Raw genomic sequence first — 15130 nt, forward strand, 5'->3', positions numbered from 1 at the left:
AATTTTAAATCACATTTTATTGATGTACAAGACTTCTTTCCTTTTTAAACTTATGAGCAAAAATATACATGTGTTTTATTAAAGTATTTTTCAATTAAATAGAAGAATTAAAACCATCTATTACTTTCTTTAAAAGATGTGCCTGTAAGCACTAAATATTTAAATTAGAAAGATATCCAAAGATGTTTCATCCTTAAAGGTTAAACATATTTAAACACTAATCACACATCACATAATGCTCACTTTTAAGAAGCACCTAAAAATTGGATGTATCATAATTTTTATCTAGTTATATATTAAGCAAATGTTATTGCAGTCTAAGTTTTTTGAAAATTATATATATATATAAACTCGTTAAATAAATATTTGGTTAATGAAAATATGCCAATTCCTCAACTGAGAAAATTTTAATTTTACTATAACACATAGGATAATACATTGGAGAAATAAAGTATGCTTCAAAAGGCATAAAAAACCTAGATATTAATAATGAAGTACTTTTCCAAAACATTTTGATATTTTCCAATTATTACATCACATTAAGACAAGTTATATTACATAACGTACAATAATATAACATAATGTATACATAAACATACCGTGTCTTGCTTTGGAATTTGGACTAAAACAGAAAGAAGCTGCTCTGTATCAAGAAATCTTGATATAACTGAAACAAACAAAAAATATGAGCATTTAAACTGTTACAGTTTAAAATACAGATTATGCAAAATATCCTCAAATAATAAAACAGAGCAGTTCCACCTGCAAATATTACTTGTTTTCATCGTCTTTATCTGTCTTACATGTGCCAGGAATAAAACAATATAGCCTATTGGTCTTTTCTTAATTTTGACTATTAACAATGTGCATTCAAAATTTAACACTGTTAATTACCCCTTCCTTCTTGAAACTCTACTTTTCTGGCTTTCAGATATTGCTTACCATAATTTCCTTCCCACTTTTTTGATCTCTAACTTTTCTTCCTGATACTTAAAAAAGATTAGCTTAAGAGTATAGTTCAACCACTAACCATGTAACCTTCTAGAAGTTATGTAACTTCTCTGAACTTTAGCTGTTCTTATCTTTTAAATGCAGATAATGACATCTATATCCTAGGGTGGTTGTTGTGAGAATTAAGTGAGATAATATACCTTGCACATAGCAGATTATTCTTCTTAACTCATTTTCCACCTTAGTCTATAAAAGTAAATTTATAATCTATCCCTTTTAAATATCCCTAGGTTGTTTCTTTTTTTTTTACCTTAACCATTTAATATGCATGTCTTTTAAGAACTCACTCTTTTCAAATGGCTATCATCAACAAGACAAATAATAACAAGTGTTAGAGAGGCTGTGGAGAAAAAGGAACCCTCATACACTGTTGGTGGGAATACAGATTGGAACAGCCACTATGGAAGGAAGGTTCCTCAAAAAATTAAGAATAGAATTACCATATGACCCAGCAGTTCCTCTCCTGGTTATCTACTGAAAAAATCTGAAAACATTGATCTGTAAAGATATATGTGCTCCGATGTTCATTGCTGCTTTATTTACGGTGGCCAAGACATGGAAAGTGTCCATCGATAAATGACTGGATAAAGAAGATGTGGTACACAATGGAATACTTTGCAAAGTAATCAAATTTTAAGAAAAGATGAAATAGTGCTATTTGTGACAACATGGATGGATCTTGCGGTTATTATGCTAAGTGAAATAAGCCAGAGAGAAAAAGTCAAGAACTGTACGATTTTACTGATATGTAGGATATAAAACTGAAAACAAAAAAAGAACAAGACAAACAAATGAAGAAACAAAAATTCAGAGACACAGACAACAGTGGTTACCAGAGGGTAACGGGGGAGGTGGTAGGTGAGGGTAAAAGGGATCAAAAATATGGTGATGGAAGGAGAACTGACTCTGGGTGGTGAACACACAATGTGATATATAGATGATGTAGTACAGAATTGTACACCTGAAATCTGTGTAACTTTACTAACAATTATCACCCCAATAAACTTTAATTTAAAAAAAAGAATGGACTCTTTTCCCCATACTTATAGTAAACTGCAATAACTATTTCTTAAGGACTCATGGCTATTATCATCATTATAACATGTGACCTCAAAAGTTTCTGTGTAGACATTGATACTTTACAAAGTAGTCCCAACCTGTTATCGTTAAAAAAATTTTTTATGTCACTTGCTTCCCGTTCAAACTGCTCAATATCTTTTGCTAGGTTTCAGTTTGCCTATCTCTGGAACTATGCCCTTTTATAATTTGCTGCTTCTGTGGTAAATTATGTTAAAACAGTTTTAACAATTAGAGTAAATAGGGTATGTATACTACTATTATACTATTCAATATGACATAATACTAATATGACATTTTACATGTGATTCCACTAATCAGATTATCTTAAAGTCCTCACTTAGATTGACCTTTCTCTTTTTCAGTCTCTTCCTTCTTCCTTTCTCCAAATCTCTCATAATAACCAGACTGTTTTTAAAATAAGGATTTCATCATATTACTCTCTTGGTTTAGAATTGTCAGCTCCCTATTTCCTGTTGGATAAAATCCAAATTCCTTAGTATTACATAAAGGCCCTTCAAAAGCTAGCCCCACACAAATAAACTCTTATAAACTGGAAAAAAAAGAATGGAGTACAGGTGCATGCTCCAACATGGATAAACTCTGAAAATACTATGCTGAGTGAAAGAAGCCTGTCACAAAAGGCCATATACATATGACTTGAGTTATATGTAATGTCCAGAATAGGCATCCAAAGACAGAATCTATAGGGACAGAAAGTAAATTCGTGGATACCTTAAGGCTACAAGGTTGGTGAGAAGGGAGGGAGTGACTGCTAATAGGAATGGGATTCTTTTGGGAGATTAAACCATTCTAAAATTGAAAAAATAAAAAAAGCTAGTTTCAATGTTCATTTCTTGTCATTCCCCAAGGCTTCAGTCATAAATAACTACTGGTCATGCCTTAAATGCAACAAACTCTATTAGTATAACTGCAGAAGCTTATGTTAACTCTACCTTTCCCAACATCCCAGAAAAACAAGTGTACCCTAAAAAGTAATGATTGTTCAACCTCACAGCCAATGGCACTTACACCTGATCTTTATCCCAGCCACCACAACTAAAAAATATTTTTGTTACCCGTGTGTGCATCAACATACCTTGCACAGGCATGTTCCCTTTGTCTTGAATATCACTTCTAGGATTATTCTCTTGTTGTCAAAATCCTACTCATTCTCTTCAGACAGACTGAAATATTGTCTTTGTGAATACCACGTGGATTATATCTTTATCCCAGCTCCCATCTCTGTGTTTCCATAAATACTCAACTATTAATGCATTTACCACACTGTTTCATATATTCAGAGTTCTGTTTCTCTAACACGAATGTAACATCATTGAGGACAGAAACTTATAGCTTCATCTTCCTCATCTTTTTATCCCTAATACCTTAAAATGCCAACTACAATAAATAAATTACTGGGCTTTTTTTTTTTAAAAAAAGGTTCAGATTCTCATATTTTAATAAATTATAAAAATTACCCTCCCACCCTGTTCTATGCTCATGCTCCCCTACTTTTTACATGCTAAGATAAATTACAAACTTATCTATGTTTTCAACATATAGAAAACATAGAAATGGCTGGTGCTTGACTAACATTATATGATGAAATAATTTTTAATATTCCTGGCACTTATGTATTACACAGAATGCCAGGTAGAGACAGACCAACAGGATATTGCTCTGAACAACAAGAAAAGGGTTACCAGTCAAAAATGGCCTCCTGTGCCTTTCCAAAAGTCTCATTAAATACACTAGAATATGTAGAAGTGAATATATTAAAAAACATTTGAAATGCAGAGTCCCAGTCAATATAATGCCAGAATTCAAAAGGAATTATACTAATTAAAAGGTATTTGGAATTGGACTGAGGAAATACTGTTCAGGCTGTAAATGCCTTCCAGATTGTCATGTACCACTTCAGTTTACACTACTGGAACACCAGGAGGGGTGGTTGGCGGATGGGGGTATGGAAGACAGAAAAAACTGCTAGAAACCAGAAAATGGACTAAGAACAATGCATATAAATTGTCCTTCCACCTATAGGTTTAAGAAGAAAATTGCACTGCCATGCCAGTGAAGAAATAGAAAGGTGCCAAGGGCAATCTTCTTACCTCATGTTACGGGTTGGACTACATCCCCCAATAAGATATTTTGAAGTCCTAAACTGCGGTACCTGTGAATGTGACCTTATTTGGAAATTGGATCTTTGCAGATATAATCAAGATGTAGACATTGGTGTGTGCCTTAATCTAATATGACTGGTGTTCTTAAAAGAAGACAAGGTATTTTTTTCTAATAGTTTGTATTTATTAAATTAGATGCTATTCATTTACCTGACTGAAGTCCGAAAAAGAGTTCCTCATCTTGAAGTAGTTCTTGAACACAATCTAATCTCATGTTAATGGTTTCAGTATCAACTAGAGGCTCTAATATATTAGAACGAAGTCTTCTGCTCCCTCCAGGTGTCTTAGTATAATTTAGAACACCAAACAGAGTGTGATTATTCCTTTGAAAACACAAGTAAGAAAAATTGCACTAAGTATACAAAGGAAAAATTCAGGATAATTGCAATTTAACTTCATAATTAAATAATCCTACAATCTACAGTAGTGATTCTCAAACTTTAATGTGCATACAAACCACATGGATATTCTGATTCGGTAGGTTTAGGATGAGGCCTGAGATTCTATATTTTAAATAAGCTTCCAAGCATGCTGTCAGTCAATGGATCACACTTTGATTAACAAGGATCAACACTATCTTCTTATACTTACCAATGTTTTTCATAGATCATTTACAATATTTAAACGAATGCAAAATGTTTTAGTTCATGCTATTCTATCAATAACAGCAAAATATCAATAATCGATATAATATGGATATAATTTTTCCTGTGTGAAAAAGTATGAAAACATAATAATAATAATAATAATAATAACAAATTTATCTTAAGGGGAAAATAACTTCTATATTGATAAAAATGAGTATTTAATGTAATCACTTTGTTCTAATTTAAGAAGTTAGAGAATTATAAGTGAAAGAGAAAGGAAGAAAATAATTTCAGGTACAGAAACTGTTAAAAAAAAACAAACAAACAGGAATGTACAGAGAATGACCAAGTGGATTGCTTTTGTTAGATTGGTTGATAAAGACCTGTCTGTCTTTTTGGCAGTTAAGAAGGCCCAGGCAAAGATGATGAAGAGATGGGGGTGATGATGATAGTGAGAATAGCTAACATATATTGAACACTTAGTACATACCAGACATTGTTCTAAGCACTTTACATATATTAACTTATTTAATTCCAACACCCATGATATGAGGTAGATACTATTATTAAGCACATGTTACAATGGAAGGAACTGAAGCACAAATAAGTTAAATAACTTGCCCAAGGTTTCCAAATAAGTAGCAGAGCAGCAATTTCTGGCTCCAGAATGAGAAAGAAGATCAAGATTGGAAGATCAAGAACTTTACAAGTAAGGGTGAAAATGGAGGGAGATGAATGAGAAGTTGATAGAGGCCAGGACACAGGAGTCCCTGTAGACCAAGGTAAAGAGTCTGGATTCTATTCTACATGTGATGGGAGCCATTGAAAGGTTGTCAGCAGGTGGGTTGCAAGATCTGGTTTCTGGTTTAAAAGGATCAAACTCTAGTCATTAGGTCGATAATGACTAATTTTAGGAGGGTAAGAAGAACGCAGAGAGACAAGTTAGGGGATACTACAGTAGTCCAGGCTAAAATGATGAAAGTATGGATTAATGTTGTAGCCTTGGAAATGGTCAGAAGTGATCCAGAATTGGTAGATACTCTGAAGGTTGAGTCAAAATGATTTTCTGATTATTGAATCTGGATTGAGAAAAGACAGGAGACAAGAAATACTCTTAAGTTTTAGTCATCAGAGATCCAGAATTTTGCTATATTGATTTAAACAAATTTTTAGGGAACTACTCAAATCAAGTCCTGGCTCGGCAGTCTGTTATGGCCCACGCGACCAGGAGGGCTCTGCCTGGGGGGAAAGGGTGAGGAGATTGAGAAAAGACAGAAATAGGAAAGCTGGGATCGGGAGGTCCACCGTCCACAGATGGCAGAGCAGTGGCGCAGTTTTTATTATTCACACAGTTTTATACTTTCTTAGAACAATAGTCTACACAAGTAAGTATTAGCAGAACAAGTATCAGTAGAGCATTCCATTCTGTACATTGGCAAGTTTGTATGTCTGGGGCTGCATTAGTGTTATCTTGCTCTTCTTGGAAAGATTGCTGAGGCAAGGCTTCCCATGAGAATGACCTTGCAGGTGCAAGACCTTTGTCAGCTCACAGCCCGCTCCCCACATATCCCCCTTCTCTTTTTGCTTTAAACAGTGGCCTATGAGTCTCATATATAAAACCAGAAAAATAGAATTAAACCAAATCACCCTAGTCTGATAAAAGAGTCATGAATGTAATAGTAATTGTTGTATGTAACTCTCCAGGGAACAGAACCTTATGCTGAAACTTATAATAGATGGAGAACTGATGTTAAACTCAAATCATTGAATATGGCCAATTAGATGACCCCTATGCGACTGTGTCTGTCTTAGGTTGTTCCTTCCTTGAGGAATCTTACCCGTCCTTGACTAGCCAGTCATCTTTTGGGGTCAAGTTCTCCAGACCACCCCTATGTGGCTGTGTCTGGCTGAGGTTATTTTTACCCGTCACTGACTAACCAGCCATCTTTTTGGGGTTGAGTTCTCCTGATGGCCCCTATGTGGCTGTGTCTGGCTTAGGTTGTTCCTCCCTTGAGGAATCTTACCCGTCATTGACTAACCAGCCAGCTTTTGGTGCCAAACAGGGAGACATAAGGTGTAAGCACAAAGGTGAGGTAAAGTCCCTGAAAGGATCAGTCTCACAGACTCTTTTGTTATCTAATTTTTTTCTGTGATGAGATGTTGGGGCGAGGCTTCAGTCCTGAGGCCTCAGGCCCCCATCAGCCTACAACCCGCTCTCTAGATCTCCCCCTTCTCTTTTTGCTTTAAGCCGTAGCTGGTGCTAATTAAGAAGGAGGTCTACAAGTCGGTGTTGAATGACTCGATAGTTGATTGAAAAGATACAAAACAGTGTAAATACTAGAACAAAGATACTACATAAAAACCAGAATGAATGTCTGAGAAGGTTAAATGGGTTAAACCCCTTGAGCTGGGTAAGCAATTGTTGAGCTAAAGTGGCTGGTTGAGAATGGGATTGTGTGCATGTTGAATGTTAAAAGTAGTGCCTGTGGTGAAAGAATGCTGTGGAGAGCTCACAGCCCACTACCCACAGCAGTCTCTCATCACAGGCACTATTTATTTATTTATTTATTTATTCATTCATTCATTCATTTTTTACTTTTTGAGAATTTGGCTTCTGCAGGAACAAAGGAACTGAGGAGCATACTCAACCTGCCATTTGCTATAGAAATTAACAGGTGAAACAAGGAACTGAACAGGTGACAAGTCTTCAGAAGCATTAGAGCTAGTCCAATAGTTCAGTGAGTAGAATATCCATCTTTTAACCTGATATTCTTTAAGTCTGTAAAGATTTCTCAATTTCTCCTTTGCAACTGTAATACAACCTCCTGAAAGTCAGATATCCTATCCTTTATTTATAGCAGGGACTCAAGCAATGTTTGACATTAATAATGACAAACAATGATGACCTATGAAATGTGACAAAGTAAAACTAAGTACAAAATTTTTTGTAGTAATTATCAGGCTTTGTCGTTGACTTTCTAGGTTTCCCTATGTTATTATAAGTCAAAAACTATAAGAAACAATAAAAAATACAGTAAAGATGCAAGATACAGAATCAATGTACAAAAATTCATTGCACTCCTATATGCTAACAATGAAATTTCAGAAAAATAAACTGAAAAAAACAATTCCTTTCGCAGTCACAACAAGAAGAATAAAATACCTAGGAATAAACTTAACAAAAGATGGGAAGGATCTATACACTGACAACTAAGACAGTAAAAGAAATTGAAGAAGCACAAAGAAATGAAAAGAATCATGGATTTTTTTCATGGATTGGAAGAATCAACATAGTTGACATGGTCGTATTACCCAAAGCAATATACAGATTTAGTGCAATCTCCATCAAAATCGTAATGGCATTTTTTAAAGAAATAGAAAAAAAAAATCATCAGATTTGTATGGAATCACAAAAGACCCCAAATAGCCAAAGCAATCCTGAGAAAAAAGAACAAGGCCAGAGGTATCATACTCCCTGACTTCAAATTATACTACAAAGCAGCTGAACAGTTCAGCAACAATGATACAGTGATTAGAAATGCATTTATTCACTCATTCCCCATCAAACAATTTAAAGAAGTATAAAGCAACTACTCATAAAAATAATAAAATGCACTGGTACATTTTGTAAGGGAAAAAAATGGGTGATCTTACCTACAGTCTTGATTATTAATTAGTAATTCAAGGTTTTGGGCTGATGATGAATCTATCATGGCTGTCTGTTCACTACCCTGGAAACAAATCTTCAGCGATTTTGGTGCATAAACTGAATTTTGAATAAATTCAACATATTTTAATAAAGCTGCAACAGCTGCAAGGCAGTAATACCTGCAAGGTGACCAATGATGTATCACTATAAATCTTTAGAATAAAAAAATTATTACTATAAAAGGAAACATGTATTTCACCTTAATATTAGGAAAATTATAAATGTTTGCATAGCTCTGCTTAAATTCAAAGGAAATAAAGTATATTGAGTGTTCCTGATTTTTGAAAATGATGTAAATTACCTCTAAAACATAAAAGTTGATGAAAATAGACAATTTTCTGAAGTATGATGCTTAAGGGATAGTAGATTCCAATAAATCATGTGTTAGAAGTCAACATTTAATGGTAATTTGTGTCAATTTTTGATGTACCAGTCTAAGTACTCAAATATTGTTGAAAGAGCGTGAGCTTTCAGGGTGGAGTCAGGAGGTCCCAGTATATAGGCAAGTCCATTACAATTGCCATGAGAGTAGTCATTATGATGAACTGAGTAAACAAGGGACCCAACCTGGCTCAAAGAAAGCATCTATTTAGCCCGTTGTAAGAAATATCTGTTTCAAAAATATCCTTCCCTGTCTCATGCATCTTTAGGAGTAAAGGTATGAAGTAACAGGAACACAGCTTTAACTATTTCACATCTGTGCCCCGACATTTCTAGTTTACTGTAGCTACTTGAGCTTTTCTCTCCAAAGTAAAGTGAGCAGCAATCACTAGGGCAATAGATTATGACTAATTTGGAGAAATTCTATATAAATTAAGTTAGCAAGATACACCTCACCTGTGAATTTTAGTTAACTATATTACTATTTCAATAATTACTCAGTTGTATCATGAGCCAGGCACTTTTCTAGGAGGCAGGAATATAGCGAACAAAATAGAGAAAAGACCTGGCCCTCGTGGAACTCACACTAAACATTTATTACTTCTCTTAAGTCATAACTTACTTGGACTGAACCTCCATTAGGACAGTGCTGAATTCTGCTATGCATAATTGTTCAATGTACTCTAATCCTTTTGTTTCATTGAAGTATTTCCTTTGGACAGTAGTGAAATTAACGGACTAAAAAAAAGTTTAAATTTCAAAATAAATTTTAAGTTCCATGCACTTGCCCAAAACTACTTTCTTAAATACATGTCTGTACATGGGGCTTAAATATTACATAAAGTTAATTACATAAAGTTTATTTTTTAATGTTTCCCAGAATTTAATAAAAAGTTTTCATAGTTATTTACAAAAAAAGAATGAATGTCTTGTTAAGTGAATTATAGGAGTCTGTAGTTCTTATGAGAGCATGTTCACATAAAATTTAACTGAATATGTTAGAAACAATGAAAGAAATAAACATAAGAGTCTCTGCCTTCTAGTAATTTTATTCTACAGCAACACACAGGTTTTACAATCAGCCTTACACACTCATCATAATTGAGAAAGAGTAGATCTTTATAATGTGTTAGTTGAGGAAGATGAAAACATCAATTCCACCTCTCAAATCTATGAAGTGATATCTACATGAAGTGAATTTACTTAAAGAAAAGGCAATAATGGAATTTTTTTAAAGAGAGAAAAGCATGAAGTTGTAGAATAAAAGGTATAACTACTTTAAATAAAAGTAATAGGTAAGAAAGGACTGTGATAAAGCTGTTAAGATTGAAAAAATCATAAGCAGGCAGTTAATTTGTTATGTGCCAAGATTGTTTTAACAGTTATGTCATTTAATCTTCACAATAACACTGTGATGTAAATCTTATTAACTACAATTTCCCTATAAGTAAAATTCTGAGAAGTCAAGTTACCTTTATAATATCATACAGTTGATACGTGCCAGAGCTGAGATTTGAATTTAGAATCTTTGACTTACATAGTCCATGTTCCTTTCACTTCATATTGCTTCTGATTTAATGATGGTCTTTTTATGGCAAGTGTGGTAGTAATGACAATAATAATATTGATTTTTTTCCCCTCTGCTTATAATACTTTTACCCCAAATACTTCCATGGCTTGCTCCTTCACTCTGTTCAGGATCTTGCCTACAGGTAACCTTTCTGATGATGTCATTTATGATTGCCCTCCATAAAATATCAATTCTCTATGAGATAGATGCTACTAAGGTCCCTATTTTACCAATGAAAAAAATAAGCTCAAAGAGGTTAAGTAAGGTAAGGTCACTGCACAAGTGACTGAGAATCACAAGGTCTCAGTTATAAGATCACACAGGTCACTTGCACAAGGTCACTGAGAATCAGGATTTACAACCAGAACAGTCCAACTCCTCTATTCATAAGCATTATACTAATACTGCCTTACGTCTCAAGTGTAGTGAATATACGTTGTTTTTGCCTTTGGAGGACGCATCTATCCCACATTCTACATGGTTCTGTTAAGACTGTCAATTACAGTACTCTGTACCCCACAGCCAAAACCACACGATCTGGAGTTAATCAATCATAGTGTCTCTATCCACAGAAATAGTGATTAATTAGCCTAACACGTGGGAACATGAACAAAGCAGAACCAGTCAGGGTCCTTCCCTGGAATTCATATACGAAGAAAGAAGATCTGTTTTCTCTGAGTTGGGTTAGCTAAGATGACATTAGCCTGGAACCATCAGCAATCATCATCTTAAACCTCACAAAGGTAACCTACTGGCAGTAGAAAAAACAGATGGTGGTGGGGATGAGAATAGGGACAGCATCTATCCAACCATTTACATAAGCCAATAAATTTCCTTTTTTACTTAAGCTTGTTTCATTTGAATTTCTGTTATTTGCAACCAAAAATTTAGAATGTTTAATCAGAACAAAATAACAGAAGTTAGAGAGGTATACATCAATAGGGTGATGAAACAAGTTAGAAATAATGAAGGAAAGAAACAACAGATAAAGAGACTTGCCTAATAGAGACAACAGCTTTACAAGAGGGACTATTTTCTGGCAATGAGTCAAAGACCGCCGAGCTACACAGGATTTCTCAGAGCACCACAACAAATCTTACATGACTGTAGATGCTGTATATTAAGAACAATAAAGAACTCATTGGACCCTAAACCTCAACTTGGTTGCAAAAGTGTTATAGTCTGCAAACAACAAAATACAGTATATTGTGAAAATAATTTGCCCCCCATCAGGAATTATTCCAACCGCAATGCTGCCTACTTGGTTTAGAACAACAGCCCCCATCTCACCAGAGTGATTTGCTAGAGGGAAGAGATAAACTACATGGTGAAAAGGCCCTTACTGAGGTGAAGTACATAAGGTTCCAGAACACTACCTACCAGTCAGAGTCCCACAGATGGACTAAAGTAGTAGTAATTATGAGGCAGTACATACTACCAGAGGAAGCTGAAACAATTGGTAATGTAGATCAAATTCTCTAAAGGACATGTATTTGTTGATAGCGGCTATCACCTTAGAAGAATAAGAACTTCAATTTCAGCTAGTCTGCCAGCATAATAACTAGTTTCCAGAAAGCTACACCTAAGGAAATCCATGCTTTCTCTGAGGGTCTGCCTCCTATACACTCCAATAAACCTCCTATTACCTAAAACTTTTTTCCTCTCATTTAAAGTAAATCAAGGGTGCCAAATCAAATAACTGGATTCCCTGTCATTTTGATTATATGTATTAATAGTCCTTTAGATTAGAACTTGTATTAAGTGTGTGTTTTAGGGTACTACATATATAAAGTTCCTCAAAGTAATATTCTTTAGAATATTACAAAAAAGGATTTTAAAGAAAATCTAAAATGTTACTGTTGAGAATAAAATCACTTACCTTGAAATTTTCTGTGATCAGAGTAAACAACTTGGTTGAATTCCCCACAACACAAGCAGTATTTGACATTATTATTTCCAAAGGTGATAAAATTTTGAGTTTTGTGATCACCTAAAATCATTTGAATAATCAATTTCCTAAATGTAAGCTTAGGAGTCTCTAAAACAAAAGTTTCATATTTTTCTGAGAGAAGTACTTACAAATAATTCATAGAGATACAAAATTACAACTGTCCTAATTATATATTTCAATTAAAATATATTTATAATGGTTGTATATTAAACAAATATTTTATATTTGTAATCACAAATATAAAATATTTCATAAACATAGGCTATATTTTACTCACAGTTTGTAACAGCTCTAAGTCCAAAAAATTAATTTGAATTTATCAAATATGTATTCCTAAATTAAGATTTTTTTTTTTAAAACAATTCTTCTATTCAGTATTTTGTCCATTGCTATGAAAAAAATTCAATTTTTGAGTAAAGCATCTTAGTAACTGGTTTGGAAAACAAAGATTTTTGAGTAGTGTACTAACCATTTGACTTTCCCAGGTGACTCTTCTATTCTAGAGTCCTAATTTTCTAGCCTCCCGCTAGCCCTGCTCCCTTCAGACTGGCTAGCCCCCACCATCTAGATTGGCATATGCCTATAACTCAGTCTATCCTGTTGCTACTGTTTCTCCTCACAGGGATTTTGTACAATTGGTTTTTGTATACTGACAAAGACTTAAAGTTTGAAAGCCAAGGGACATTCTATTAGCAACCAAGGACCTCAGTTCACTCTTGAAGTGATTTTTCCTCCAATTGCCAGTTTTACATGTCTTCCTGTCCCTAGTTGTGCCACTAAATGTGTAGACAGATCACCCTGAGGTTCTCTTAATTCAATATACTCTGGAATATGTATAAGAAAAAAATGTAAAATAAAATAAAAATTACCCAAACCAAAAAAAAGTCAACAAAAAAAGAAATAGAAAGAGAAATAATAAAGGGGGAAAAAGAAAAAAAAACATTCAGTAGCATAACCATGGTGATAAAATCAATATGACCACACTGATACAGCTTAGAAGTTGAAAAGTAAAAAAAAAAAAATCAAAGATGAGAAACATCTGTTTTCTGACTTATCCTTTTCATAATATAAGGTATATTTCTTAGAACTACTCTAGACACAGAAACTCTTAATCAGTTTGTCTAACATTCCTGCATACTCCTGTATACTCTAAGAAACCTCCTTATTACTTAAAACATTTTTTCCTTTTATTTAAAGTAGATCAAGGGTGCCAAATCAAATAACTGGATTCCCTATCATTTTGATTATATGTATTAATAGTCCTTTAGATTAAAACTTGTATTTAGAACGTACTTTAGGGTACTAAATATTCCTGTTTTATAAAAACGTTTTTCCTATTCTTTTTCAATTGTATAAAAATGTGAAATGCTCAAGAGATGAAGGTAGTATACAGTATTAATGTCATTTAGGTTGTTAGGTATATTAAAATTTTAATTATTAGGTGGAGAAGGAAGCTTATATACTGGGGAACCACAAAGGAGAATTAGAGAAAGAAATTTGAAAACGCTAAAAATATACCATCTTTTTTTAATAATAATAATTGAGTCAAATTACTTTTTAGAATATATAGAGTAGGAGTAGACTGCTTCTACCTGTTAAGTCAAACAAATTCCTGTGACATTAGACCAGTGGTCCAAATTAATGAGTAATGGGAAGTAAAGGCAAGAAGAGACTAAATTATGACTGAGCTAAGAGACCAGTTTCCCTTAACTCTCAAAAATAAAATTCAAATACAGTTCAGTAGAAATAACACTTTGAAGACAGCATTATTACACGTAGTATCTTTGGAATGAGTCCAGAATTTATTAAGATATTAATTTTACCCCTGCAACTAGCAAGGGCAACTGGACCTGAAGCTGAGCTGCGCCTTCCACAACTAAGACTGAAAGGACAACAACTTGACTTGGGAAAAAAAAAAAAAGTCCTGGAAGTACACACTGTTCCCCAATAAAGTCCTGTTCCCCTTCCCCAATAAAATCTTTAAAAAAAAAAAAAAAAAAAAAAAAAGATATTAATTTTAGAAACTCATATTAATTTGGAATGTTTAGATAACAGCAAAATACTATTTTTAGGACTAAATATACTCAAAAAATTAGTATCAGATGTAAAACAATTTTATCTTAATTCAGACTAACATTAGTACAATATTGAGTAACCTGTATTCTACCAAAAAGTTAACTAGGAAAGTACTATCTTGAAAATCTGAATACTGCCCACTCGATCACCCATTATCTAGGATTATAAATACTTACCTTTGCATATGTTGTGTTGTCTGCAAACTGAGATAATATAATTTGTGGGCTTTTTAAATCAATACTTGCCATTCCTATTTCCCCTCTGGCAAGTCCTCTCCCTTCTACAACAGCTACAATAGCTGATGGGGAGTGTATAGAAACTGCAGATGAGGATGTAGCTGATAAAAAAAAAAAAAAAAAAAAGTATAAGCATTGATCGTTTCTATTTTTTTTTCTCATAAGATCTCAAGACATTATGTCTAGGATGTGGCTATTAATACCCAACGAAATAACTTTCTTTTACTCATCAAAAAATAACTTTTCATACCCAGACAAAATGAAAATGTTAATTCTCAAAGTATTTTGTCAAAACTTCACTTCTAGAATTAATAAATTTATACACTGCCTTATTTTGTATTTTACT

At 33.7% G+C, this 15130-nt stretch overlaps 1 protein-coding gene across 1 annotated transcript in view; it reads right to left on the bottom strand.

Moving 5' to 3' along the window:
* MSH4 (mutS homolog 4) overlaps window positions 1–15130 on the bottom strand; it is a gene marked incomplete at its 5' end in the record, with an annotated part of 78727 nt that overhangs the window by 50004 nt on the left and 13593 nt on the right. Inside the window, 6 exons of the mRNA XM_081057962.1 lie at window positions 600–667; window positions 4425–4597; window positions 8516–8689; window positions 9574–9689; window positions 12401–12511; window positions 14725–14885. Coding sequence (XP_080914088.1) covers window positions 600–667; window positions 4425–4597; window positions 8516–8689; window positions 9574–9689; window positions 12401–12511; window positions 14725–14885 — 803 coding nt within the window. The remainder of the gene's footprint in view (window positions 1–599; window positions 668–4424; window positions 4598–8515; window positions 8690–9573; window positions 9690–12400; window positions 12512–14724; window positions 14886–15130) is intronic.

The sequence above is a fragment of the Rhinolophus hipposideros genome (genome assembly GCF_964194185.1).
Source record: "Rhinolophus hipposideros genome assembly, chromosome: 8".
NCBI classification, from domain to species: domain Eukaryota; kingdom Metazoa; phylum Chordata; class Mammalia; order Chiroptera; family Rhinolophidae; genus Rhinolophus; species Rhinolophus hipposideros.